General features: G+C 41.3%; 2 protein-coding genes across 2 annotated transcripts in view; both read right to left on the reverse strand.

Annotated features, from left to right (window-relative positions):
- IL17D (interleukin 17D) overlaps positions 1 to 275 on the reverse strand; it is a 9,862-nt gene extending 9,587 nt beyond the window's left edge. The window contains exon 1 of the mRNA XM_021379675.1: positions 30 to 275. Within this exon, the coding sequence (XP_021235350.1) occupies positions 30 to 44 (15 nt within the window). The 5' untranslated portion in view covers positions 45 to 275. The remainder of the gene's footprint in view (positions 1 to 29) is intronic.
- Positions 5,563 to 13,535, reverse strand: part of IFT88 (intraflagellar transport 88) — a 40,854-nt gene continuing 32,881 nt past the window's right edge. Inside the window, exons 23-25 of the mRNA XM_021379640.1 lie at positions 13,469 to 13,529; positions 6,556 to 6,651; positions 5,563 to 5,883 (exon numbers count right to left, since the gene is read on the reverse strand). Of these exons, the coding sequence (XP_021235315.1) occupies positions 5,762 to 5,883; positions 6,556 to 6,651; positions 13,469 to 13,529 (279 nt within the window). The 3' untranslated portion in view covers positions 5,563 to 5,761. The remainder of the gene's footprint in view (positions 5,884 to 6,555; positions 6,652 to 13,468; positions 13,530 to 13,535) is intronic.

Genomic DNA, 13,535 nt, shown 5'->3' on the forward strand with positions numbered 1-13,535 from the left:
CGCGGCCCCCGCCCGCCACCCCTCCTCACCCTGCCTCGCTGCATGGCGGCGGCGCGCCCGGCGCTCGGGCTGCTCGAGGAAGGCGAGGGGAGCGTGCCGAGGGCTGTCTCCCGGCGGAGGAGCGGCTGGAAAAGCGCCCCGCGCCTCGCTGCATCTCCCCTGGCCTCGCGTGCCAGGAAGATCGCGGGCGCTCACGGAGGAGGCGAGCGCTCCGGCGCGGGAGAAAGGAAAGAAGGAGCACGCAAACCAGAAGAACCGACCGACGGATTCATGAATCCAAGCTTTATTGTGAGGCAAACTTGAATCAATGTGAATCTGTAAGGATAATTGATGTTTTGTGAGAGAAAACAGGTAAGGCATTGAAATGCTTTCCCTTGACAGCCTCGGATGAAAATTGTCCTGCCGTGCTCTTGACAGCACCTTACACCACAGTGAGGTCCGTCTGGAGCCCGTGCAGCAGAGGATGCCCTGGCCTCCTGCTGCATGGCACTGGCCTGAGGACACGGCGGTTGGCTCACACGCTTCCATAGGGCTCTACCCACATGATCTCAGAGCTCATTATGTGATTATAACAATTCAGAGATTATTCCCGGATACATAAGAAGGGTGTAAAATATGCACAATTTTTATCTCGTTACACAAAGATACGCTTCATCTGTGTCTGCACGCGCACATACCACACACAGGCACGCACATGGAAAGACACTTAAATATAAGGAAGGGAAGACCACACAAACCAGAGGAACCAACCAATGGACTCATGAATCCAAGCTTTATTGGGAGGCAGACGTGGAGATTGTCACACAGGAATAGCGAGGGCGGGTGACGCGGAGCTCTCCTCACCCACCCACGGCTGTGGGGCTGACAACAGGAGCGTGCCGCACTCTGGCCGTGTCCCTGTCCTGGCCTATAAAACAAAGAACCCTTCACCACCACCTGTTGTGTCAGGTGGTGTGACTGGGAAGCCACCCCTCCTGCCCCTCCTCTCTTCATGAATCATAGAATCATAGAAGTAACAAGGTTGAAAAAGACCTACAAGATCGTCCAGTCCAACCATCCACCTACCACCAAATAACCCCACTAAACCATGTCTCTCAACGCTGTATCTAAACATTTCTTGAACACCTCCAGGATGGTGACTCCACCACCTCCCTGGGCAGCCCATTCCAGTGCCTGACCACTCTTTCAGAAAAGTAGTATTTCCTAATGTCCAGCCTCAATCTCCCCTGGCGCAGCTTGAGGCCATTCCCCCTCATCCTGTCACTAGTTACAAGAGAGAAGAGGCCGATCCCCAGCTCACTACAACCTCCCTTCAGATAGTTATAGAGAGCGATAAGGTCTTCCCTGAGCCTCCTCTTCTCCAGACTGAACAATCCCAGCTCCCTCAGCCGCTCCTCATAAGGCCTGTGCTCCAGACCCCTCACCAGCTTCATTGCCCTTCTCTGAACACGCTCCAGGTCCTCAATGTCTTTCTTGCAGTGAGGGGCCCAAAACTGGACACAGTACTCGAGGTGCGGCCTCACCAGTGCTGAGTACAGAGGGACAGTTACTTCCCTACTCCTACTGGCAACACTATTTCTGATCCAAGCCAGAATGCCATTGGCCTTCTTGGCCACCTGGGCACACTGCTGGGCCATGCTCAGCCGAGCATCGACCAATACTGCCAGGTCTGTTTCTAACAATCAGATCAACCCAACTCTAACAACTAGATCATGCCCCTGACCACCACATCCAAACAGATTTTAAACACATTCAGGGATGGTGACTCAACCACCTCCCCAGGGAGCCTATTCCAGTGCCTAACAACCCTTTCAGTAAAGAAGTTTTTCCTGATATCCAACCTAAACCTCCCCTGGTGCAACTTGAGGCCATTTCCCCTTGTCCTGTCACCTGTCACTAGTGAGAAGAGACCAGCCCTGCTCTCACTGCAATCACCTTTCAGGTATTTGAAGAGACCAATGAGGTCTCCCCTCAGCCTCGTCTTCCCCAGACTAAACAGCCCCAGTTCATTTAGTCGCTCCTCGTAGGGCATATTCTCCAAGCCCTTCAGCAGCCTTGTTGCCCTTCTTTGGACCTGCTCCAGCACCTCAATGTCCTTTCTGTACTGAGGCACCCAAAACTGAACACAGTACTCAAGGTGGGGCCTCACCAATGCCAAGTACAGGGGCAGGATTCCTTCCCTAGTCCTGCTCACCACACCATTCCTGATCCAAGCCAGGATGCCATTGGCCTTCTTGGCCACCTGGGCACACTGCTGGCTCATATTCAGCTGACTGTCCATCAGCACACCAAGGTCCCTTTCCATCAGGCAGCTTTCCAGCCTCTCCTCCCCAAGCCTGTAGGGTTGCCTGGGGTTGTTGTGACCAAAGCGCAGGACCTGGCACTTGGCCCTGTTGAAACTCATATGGTTTACCTTGGCCCATTGATCCAGTCTATCCAGGTCCCTCTGAAGAGCCTTTCTACCCTCCAGCAGATCAACACTCCCTCCCAACTTGGTGTCGTAGCTTAGGTTTATTAGCTTCAATACCCATTAACTTGTATTTTCACTATTCTAATTAAAAAACAAAGTTTGTTTTCCTCATCAGCCCGTTGCCACTGTTTTTTTCCCCTTTCATTCCCTTTCCCTCTTTCCCCACTTTTTGGGCTGGTGGGCTTGTGGGCCTGCTGTCCCCCTGTCACAGACACAAATCTAGAGAAAAAAACCGTGAGAGACTGTCATCACTTCACTGTCCCTCACTGCTCTGTTTTGTCCCCTATTCTCAAATTCCTTGATGAAAACAGAAAGCGCAGCTGCATGCTCTTGCTATTCACAGGACTGTGTTCAGCCAGTGTATCAAAATCCATAAACTTATTTGCCATCACTGGAGTTAGCACTGCACTGTGCCTCCCTGTGCCCTGGTTTCAGCCCAGATATATATATATATATAGCACACTGATGTTCGGCCGGCGCTGAGTGATGGTGGTGCACCTGGGGCTGGGCCAGGTTTTCTTCTGCCCTGCCTGCTTTTGAAGCGGTAATAAACACAGAAGACTCTCAAGAGAATCAAGAAGACAAATGTCTGTTTCAGGGGATAGAATTCCTGTGACTACTTTCCACCTTTATTCAAAGAAGCTGAGTTTCTATGTTTTGTAAAATTACAGTGATTCATAGGGTCATTATCAGAGAGCCTACTGTACAATGGGACATATTTCATCCTTGTCCAGACAACAGTAACTATTTGTATCTAACCAAATCCAGAACATTCTGAAGGAGACTTGCAGAGGATCTCAGGACCCAGAGGTCAATAGAGGTTTGTTTAATACTGTGACCGATTTTTCAAGATGATACAAGCCATAATAGTTTCTCAACAGGATTAGCATTTTCCTAGTTTTAATACTGCTGCCTTCCCATGATTAAGTAAGTAAATAAATAACAGCAGTCCTGTGGCATTTACAAAACTGTATTCAGGAATTGTAAATGATCTACTATTTCCAGAGCTTAACTGATGCCAGAAGCACATACCTGGAGTGCGGCTTCTGGGGATGGAGTCTGTTTGGAGGCCGCAACCGTACCAGGGAGAGTGCTGGTGGTCTTACAATACGGATGGTTACACATCAGCTCCTGTGCTCCAGGCCTGCCAGAGCAGGCAATGCTTTGTTCAGAGACACAGCCATAGCTAACGTGGTTTTGAAGGAGCAGAATTAGGACAAAATCATTCAGACTGCCTACAGGACCTACTAGTTCAGTATCAGAGCGTGACCACATGACTTTCCCTCAGTTTTGAGCGAGCTCTTGCAAAATAATGTGCAAATGCATCATAGCCCAAACCATTATATAATCAGATCCTCATGCTGTGAGAAACAACATGTTCCAGAAGTTCTGGGGAATTTGTGCAGAAGTGGAACAAAAGTACAATTCTTTGTTTGTAAAACACAGAATTTCACATAATGTAGTTGTGCATCTGGGTAAACTAAATGATGAAATCACTACTGATTTGAGGTCCCGGTCTTCCAGGACTGTAAGTCAACAGAAGAGAACTACTGCTTACTACATGCATTGTCTCTGTGTTGACAAGTGTGTATTGCCTTTAGACTATAGTCAATGAGAAAAGTAAAATGGTAAAGGCTGCATTAAACTGGGGGTTCACAACAGACAGCAGGGACCACGCTTTTCTGTATTACTCGTTCCAAAAGACATGGAAGGTCTCCTCAGCCAAGCTGAACCTGAACCAGACAAGGTCATCATATTTCTTTTCTGTCCTGCTGCTAGAAGAGAACTGCAGCACATTGAAGAAATAAGATAGATATATGGCATTGACTTCCTTCTTACGTTCTTTTTCCTTTCCTTTCCTTCCCATTCCTTCCCTCCTTCCTTGCCTTCCCACCTTTCTTTCCTTCCCTTCCCTCTCCCCTTTTCTCTTTCCTTCCCTTTCTTTTCTCTAGGAGACCATGCTCCAGAACCTGCCCTTTTCTCTTTGGGTCTCCTCATGATGTTCTAGAACCACATTGAATGTGCTCTGCTCATGCAACCAACTGGAAGCTGTTGCAGTCCCTAGACTGAGTGCTGTACCTGTGCCACGGGAAACACATTACGTGTAAAGCAGTTCATTAACTGGACAACTGTAACATAAAATTCACAAGGTTATGATCCTACAAGAGTGCCTTCACAGGAGTATTCCAGACCACTTGTAGAGACATGTCCGATGAGACCAGGCAGATGTTTCTAAAACCTGCCAAAAACATTTCACGGAGATATGAAGAGAACTTCCCAGTATCACTAGTTGGAAAATAGCCTAAACACCAAACTCAGAATAAGCAATAATAATTTTAGAAGGTCAAATCTTTGTATTTCAAAGTATCACACCAAAGTCTAACTATTAAACCAAACTCAATGCCTTAAAGTACCTGCCACTCTAGACTACTAGTTTTGAAAGTATTTGTTATGAAATGTTGAACAGCTGACTAATACTCTTAGCTTTGAAAAGTGAAGAATATCAAAAATCCCATGTTCCCAAATAACATACATCACTGACTTCATATCAAACTCATTTAGCCTATAAGCAAAATTATGATTTCTCATACTCTGTATTTCTAGTCAGTGCCACAATCCCTAGCATCAGAGACATAAAAGCTGAAATCTAATTAACCAATCTCAAGAAATGAGATTGAAATCCTACCCATAATCTATTTAAATGCAAAGGGTCCTTATCATTGTAATTGCAACCATAAGGAAATATCGTTTCAAGGAGATAGCCCTGGTTCAGCTAGGTACGGACTTATATTAAGACACTCTCTTCAGTACCAATATAAGTTCTTTGCTGAATTGTGGCCTTAGAGATGACCAAGGCATTACCCAACATTTTCAGGAAGTCAACCGACACACCTTAAATAAATCTTGGTTTTGAATAAAGGATATGGGACTTGCAATCTTATAATATTGCTTTGAGGTATTTCACAATGAACGGTGAAACTTTAGAGACTGCTGTGTTTTATAGAATCCTATGTATTTCTGAAATCAAAAGCTTTATGCATATGATGTAGTTTGCAGTGAGTTTGAGTACCCACGCAGTTTTACTGCAGGAGTAAAGTAACCCAACCATAACATATTTTATTTTTCATCAACTGTAAAATACACAGCAACTTCAAATCCATACCTTTAATATATGGTACCATAAACAGTTTTCAACATTTATTTCATTTAAACCTGGTACAAAATCATCTCAAAGTAGTATATTTTTGGTAAAAATTTTAAAAGGAGAAAAGATTATGAGTGGACCATACATTATTCTGGAAGCAAATCTTCTCCCAGTTCTTCATCAGCAAAGTCATCTTCCTCAGTTTTTTTTCTTGCTGCAGTTTTAGGTCTTTCTGCTTGTGGGCCAAGTGGGTCTATGTAGGAAGCATCTGGGATTTAAACAAGTGCATTTGAAACAGTTACCTGCAAGTACTTTTAGCTTTGTTTTAAACATATCCAATCAAACATGAGACTGCTTTTTAACATGACGCATCTGTAAAGGTATCTTTGAAATGCAGACTAGAAAGATCTCTGAAGAACAAGATACCACATTTGGGAAGAAAGGCATGGCACGAGAGCAATGCACCTGAGTTCTAATGGTACTATTTTTAAGATTTTTTTTTTCTTTATTTTATTACAGACAAAAGGTGGGAATAAGAGTTCGGAAACATGAATGGAACAGAAGACTGATGAGATAGTTAAGAAAGGGCATTCTAGGAAGTAACACTTTCCGTAAGGATTAGGGTTTGTAAATCCCTTACATCTCTTTGAAAACTCAACCTCAGTGAAGAACTTACGGCTGCAAAACCACAAGAAATGACCAAACCTTGCAGGAGACAAATATTAAAAATAAATATTTTGTGGGGCCACATTCCTTAATATTTACAGATCCTTTACAGTGAGCTCTGAACAATGAAGCTAATATCATTCATCAAGTTTATTTCACAGGGAAAATGTTTTCCTAACTGTGTAATCATACTTGCTCTTCCAATAACTGAATTTTTCTAATTCCCCTCTCTTTGAGGGACTGGGAAGTCACAAGGTGTAAGATGCCCACTTGCCTATTTCTTTACCGCTGCTACTTTCATAGGGTTCAGTTGTTCCAGGGAAAGCTTTTAGTTTGGCACTCAATCTTTCCCCTTTGGTACCACCAGCATCTGGAATGCAAAAATAAAAAACAAAATAGTTAGAAGGCAAGTAGCATGCTGTCATGTTCTGTGAAATCATGATGCAAGGACAACAAAATTTTTGATACTTTCTTTCAAACATGATTTGGATGAAACCATCTTGATGGAATCAGTATTCATTTGTAACAGTAATTATTAAAACACTATAGACACTGTGTCTGCGCATGTATGTGTTCTGATTTTTTAATTATTTCTTTAAAGTATACACCTTTTTTTTTTTTTTTTTTTTTTTTGGATCAAACTTATTTAACTATTTCTACTTCAAATGCTGATGTTTCAGTTGCTTACAAGTTAAGTCACATTCTGGAGTTAAAATAATCACGATAAACACAAGCATGGTCACAACGCATTTTGACATTTCGTATGTCTGTGTGCCTCCTGAGACATTAGTATGACCCACCTGCTGAATCCTGTCAAGGTTAAATACAACATTAAATTTGCTTTAAACTGGAAGAGTATACTTGGCACGTGCTGCCTGTGCGGCTGACAGGCACAGTTCATGTATACAGCCTATCTGGGCCCGGCAGTTCGCTGTAAACACTGTGCTGGCAGCTCAGTTTGCAGAGAGGCCCCCAGGAATGTGTCGGCTCTGAGGCTGCCTCGTGCCCAGACAACGTCAGATTAACATTCTCTTGCCACAGCAGTATTCCAGACACTCTAAATATTCTGTTCACCTCTTAATCTCTTTTTCACATTCGTGGCAAGCTTTCAATCTCATTTGCTACAATCAGTTTCTATTCAATATTCTTTTTTTCCTTCAAGAAAATGCTTCGTGTTTGGCTTGGTATATTTACAATGCAGGATGTGCCATGCAGCCAAATACAAACAAGCCCATTTACAACACAAAACAATGATGTTATTAAAAATCCTCCATCTGTAAAGAAGAAAATTGGGTTTAATTCAGCAAACATTATTTACAAAGTCTGGACTTGGTGACACTTTTCCATTGTCTTATTTACTACAATTGTTCTTTTTGTTACTAATTTTAAAAGATCTTCCACAAAGATGACAGACTTTCATTTCTCTATAGACACTACTGCAGAATGCAGTGTACTCAGCCCTGAATTGGAAGACGCTTCTGCTCTGAAAACAATCTAATACATACGGTCTAATACAGTCTAAATGGCACATGCATTTACAAGAACAGATTATGGCTGAAATTTAAAAGCAAGGAAAATCGACTTTGCTGTACACTGACCTCCTTTAGCTCAATTCTGCATGACAGGTGCCATGGAAGACATGAATACCTAACAAAGGATTTGAAGGAACTGAAGAAACCAGTGGGTTTGACTAGAAGGGGATCACTCAAAGGGCTGTGAAATTACAGCGTGATTTCAGCAGGCATTGAAACACAGGCCTGGGTAACAGGAGGTGAGAGACGAGCTTCAGAGATGGTGCTGAGTACAGCTGGAGGGCAATACCAAATGGTTTACAGGGAGAGGAAGAGAGTAGATAAAAGTATGCTCAGAACCTTGTAAAAAGGAAAACGAGTAATTTACAAACTTAAGAAAGCTGTTGGAAGCAGTGAAGAGATGCAAAGATAGAAAAGGTACAACAGGAACCATAAGAGGGAAAGACTAAGCCGGTCAGAGGAACTTCATTAATGGAAATCACAGAATCATTTAGGTTGGAACACTCAAGATCATCAAGACCAACTACCAACCTGACTTATTGAGCCCCATTATTCAACTGCAACCCTTAGTGCCACATCCACACATTTCTTAAATACCTCCAGAGATGCCGAGTCCACCCCTGCCACGCACAGCCCAACCCAACAGTTAACCAACCTCTCTTTCATTCTTCCTGATGTCCAATCCAAGCCTCCCCTGGTGCAACTTGAGGCCATTTCCTCACTTCCTGCCATTTGGGATAACGTCTTTCTTGAAGCTCTGCCATGGAATACATGATTTGGCTGCCAATATAGTAGCTATTAAAAATTCTGCTGACCATATAACATTATCTGCCAGAAGTTTATACTTCACATTGAAATTACTTTTTGTAATTCTGTTTGCAGATAAATCATCTATATGTTTTTATTCAGTACACATACATTCAAGTTCATGAGTACAGGCTTGCCATGTAGAGCTCAGGATTTTGATGTCCTACATTAAATAGAACTACAAGAGAGGAACTGTTTTTAAACTAGTTAATCACAAACATGCATACTTTGGAGGGGTGAGTTCTACAGTTTCTTCTCGGGCTCCCCTCTAGGGAAATGAAACTAACGTTCACTGAATTAAAACACAGGCAAAATATGAATGTACCATTGGAATAATTGGATAATAATAAAAGCTCTGGCTCAAAGGCTTTTTAAATTTTTTTTTAAAGACTTTCACTTCTGAAAGTGAAGCTTTGAGTGTTAATGCAGATTTCCATTAATTACTATTTCCATTATTTCTGATTAATGGATCAGAAATTGAGCAACAAACAAAGGAAATAAACTAGAATTTTCAGTTTGGTAGTCTGCGTTCGTAAAATGGTTAAGTAACAAGCACACAGTTAGCTAATGCTTTTAAAGACTACAGAAGTTTCACTAAATCCTGAATGTATTTAAATGCAGCTCTTTGCACCTTTCATGTTTGGGATGAAGGCACCATCTTTGGAGAAGAAAGGGCTTTGGTTGGAGTTAACTAGGGGGGTTGGACTAGGTGATCTCCAGAGGTCCCTTCCAACCCCTACAATTCTGCGATTCTGTGACCCAAAAGAACAGTACTTTCAGCGTAGCAGCCAGAATGTTACGTATAAACTGAGGAAATAAGTGGGAATCAGGTGCAATTTTTTTTTTTTTAATTCCACCAAAGTTCATTTTGCTTTGAAAACACTGTTGAGCAAAAGTTGTTTCTGGTGTATCAGTTAAGCCAACTCCTTAGGTGAAGAGTTCAAATGCAATAAATAGGTTAAGATGTTCACATCATTCAGATATTTCCTGTCTGTTTATAAAAAAGAACAACTTTTTTTTTTTTGCATGCACAGCACACAGCCAATAGAACCATCCCATAACAATTTGAAATTAACGAGGCATGAATAGGCATACAAAGCCTAGAAAATAACAGCAGTCATGCAGTTCTTGCTGCAGAGAAACAGGAAGAATCTCTTGCCTCAACCACAGTGAAGATTATTTGGGATGCTTAGTGTCCTAACATCCATAATATACTTGCATATTAGTATGAAGAGATTCCTATGAGGTGCTAAAGGGTGACAGGATGGTTGCTTGAGATGGACAAACTCATTCCTCCTTTAACACCATCAAATGAAATAAGAGACATCTCAATTCTTCTTGTGGCTTTTTTTTTTTTCTTTCTTTCCCAAATTCACCTGGATAGGCTTAGGTAACAGGGAGAGTACAAAATGCTTAGCCTTTCATCTTCTGAACCCTATACTGCTTCTTTGGGCTCCTGTTCGAGACTGCACGACTCCTCATGTACACAACTGCCCTCTCATCTGGTACAACACTCCCCATTCAGAGAGCAGGGCAAATGCGGAGACCAAGTAAACACTGCTACGGTAAGGTATTCCTTAAGGTCATACTTTAGCTTATCTATGAAAGGCCTTATGGTCTTGAACAGTAAAAATCTCTTACAGCAGTAAAAACCACAATGCTTAGACTTCCAACTTCTAGATGTTAGTATCACATCTCTGCAAAACACAAAACAAGCGCGAGAACAAGAAGATTATTAAAAAGGAAATCTTTGACAACTGCTGAAACTCAGACGTACTGTTAGAAAACCTTCAGGTTTTTTTGCCTTTTTTTTTTTAATTAACAAAAATGTTAAGGGCATGTACAAATGCAATCTCCTAATGTAAATCAAGAAGATCAAAAATCATTACTCTGATATTTACATAGAGAAGAAACTTTTCACATTTATAGTAAGGGTGAGCAAATGTGTTCAGCTGTGGGTAAGCATTTCAGATGTAATGCTCATTCCTCACACAACACTAGAGTAGACTTCAACACTAACATTCACGTAGATATTAGTTTTCCTGCTCATCCTTCTTCCATTCTGTGCAGAATCCATGCATACTCTATTTGTACTCTTCAAACTATGGTTTAGTGCATCTCATGTTTCTTCTGTTTTAATTTATATTGACAAAGTAGGGTTTTAAGCACAAACCTTGCTGACTTTTCTTTCCTCTTAGCTTCCTCATTAAGAGCAATTTTAAATAATATTTCCTAAAACAAGGAAGTCTGAACTATTAGTACTCCTACTACAAGTACAGGGGATAAATACTTCGAGAAATAACTTCTCCTAGGGATGCCAGTTAAGTATAGAGACACAGGGCTGGTAAGAGGAAAGAAAGAAAACATGCATCATACCTAAAACACTAGGAATGCATATGCACTTCATTTAGCAAGTAAATACTTTCATTTAGCTAGTAAGTAATAAACTAAGCATGATTCCATGCCTCACTGAATTCAGTAATGATGGCAAATCTCCCATACATGAAGGAAAATTATCCCTTTTGGTCTTGGCAACAACACTGGAAGAGATTAAACTCAAAATGCATACACGTTTCTTTTCTTGTAATGAAGACAGTGATATTTCAAAAGCATATTAAGATCTTGAAATAAAGTAATCCTTGTTTATACTTCATGTGTGTCTCCATGCAAGCTGTATGCAGACACTTCTTATGCTGTAAAATACAGACTCATAACCCAGGTGAAAAATGCCAAGCATTGGCTAATATGATGTTTGGGTCTTTGCCTTTTCCTCAGTCTTATGCTTACAAGCTCTTATACAGGCTTGTTCCCCTAATTTTTTTTCCATTCTTTTGTGAATTTGATATTGTATCTTGAGCATCATGCTAAGAATTATTGACAGGACAAGTTCTAGGTCAGTTCTGATCTTGCTTGTTCCCTCATCCTCTTTATGTTTGCACCTGCTCTTCTCCAGTTATTCTGAGTGGGGAGGGGAAGTAATCCCCTGGAATTAGTAGAGCTTGCAGTCAAAGTTTCTGATGTGCTCAACCTTTTTAGAGGGCGACACATTTCTTTTTTTCTTTTCTTTTCAATAACATTTTTAAGATATATTTCTGACTTTAAAGAAAGGACTGACGAACAGGTAGTTTGGGGGATTGATGTTATCTTAGCATCTATCCAGCTTGCTTGTTATTTTTATTCCCTATTACTATATTATTGACTCTCACTCACTCTCCCCCTCCCCCCCCCCTTTTTTTTTTTTAAACTAAGGCAGGTAGATATAATGACAAACGATAGCTGTAAGAAGAGAGATCCTTTGTGCCATTTGCCTGGATGTTTGGTGCAGTGTTTTGCACAGCAGTGACTACCCTTACCTACTCTTCATTTCTGTTGATTGTAAGCCAAAGTGGATCTCCACTCTGTGATAAAAACGTGTCCCAAAGCTCTCTCACCCTGCTGCCTTGCTCGCACCTCTAGTTGATTGTCTCATCATAGAGCTTATGTTACAACAGAGAGCCCAGATATTTCCATCCCTTTCTGTTACCAAAATAAGGAACTCCACCCCAAGAATTATTTGGCCTAAGGCCCAGAACAGGTAAAATTAAATTCTAGGCAAATGATATTTTTTCCTACATAACAAGAAGTGATTTAAGAGCTTCACTGGTGAAACTGCTGAGCTAAAAAAAGGAATGAGAACTCGTAAGAATCCAGTACTAATTCTTAACCCTTAAAGAACTCAGGAGAGCAGTATTCCTCAATGCCAAAGTATTCTAAAGTCATTTGAACACAATGCTAGTAATTTTCATTACCCTATAGAATTAGATCAAAGTAGTAAAACTTCTGCTATGTCAGTGGATAAATAAAATTACCAGTTAGTTACCAGCTAGGAAAAGAAAAATTCATGAAGTGTTTCACTGAAAAAGGAAGAGAATCAAAGCAAGAATTTCTAGGGGAGATCATTTATGATACCAAATGATGTAAGATAAAAATGAAAGCAGAATACCAAGGAATAATTTCCTATTTGGGTCAAAATGCACTTTATTCCAGCTGGCCAAAGTAGCCTGAAGTCTGATAGTTTCCTTAGAACAGCAGAGGGGAACAGTCAGGTTTAACAGTATTAATGCCTCGTGGATTTAATAATGGGAGGGAAAAATCATTAGCTCTGCAATATGTAGACTGCCTAGTGCAGAAAAGGCTAAGCAGGCAAACTTCCAGATTTACCTTCCTACAGTTTTACATTTAAGAAACTCAGCAGAGAGACTTAACAGTCAAGAGAATGAGCTTTTCTCTATGGAAGCCTCTAGCACTTCACCTCTGCCACACTGGGAAAAGAGGAAGAAAGGGCAAGAAGGTAAACACAGAGGTCTTCCAATTACAGGGTTGGTTGCACAAAATAGCCTCCTCAACTCACAACAAACACTATGCAAAAGACTGGACAGTGGGCACAAAATTCCCTTTTTCTACACTGTGTTAAATGAAAACACAATGAAATTCTCTAGTTCATGGCTTACACATTCTGTTTTGTTATAATAAATGATACTTTATAGTAAACATTCCAAACTTCATCCCAAGTTAATGCTCAAGTCCACACAGTTGTGGAAATAAGTAGAAATCTAGCTTTAGAGATGCACAGATCTGTATACAATACACAAATCTCAGACCAGATCCATGCTATTACACTAGCTGAGGTTTTGTACAGCAAGGTAATCAAAGAGTCTGACACAAAATTCGTGAAGTACTTGATTATTACTCAATGCTTATTTGTGCCCATGTATAAATGCAAGGAGGTTTTACAAACACTTTAAGAAAAACTATTTTCTTTAGAATCCTGACAAGTCTGATATTTAAGCAGAGGCATTAAGTACTTACCGCCACCAGCACTTCCTTCTCTGCGGTTACGTGCACTGCCATCTCTGCCAGATTTAATGCGCTGCAG

This window comes from Numida meleagris, chromosome 1 (assembly GCF_002078875.1).
Source record: "Numida meleagris isolate 19003 breed g44 Domestic line chromosome 1, NumMel1.0, whole genome shotgun sequence".
Classification (NCBI taxonomy): Eukaryota; Metazoa; Chordata; class Aves; order Galliformes; family Numididae; genus Numida; species Numida meleagris.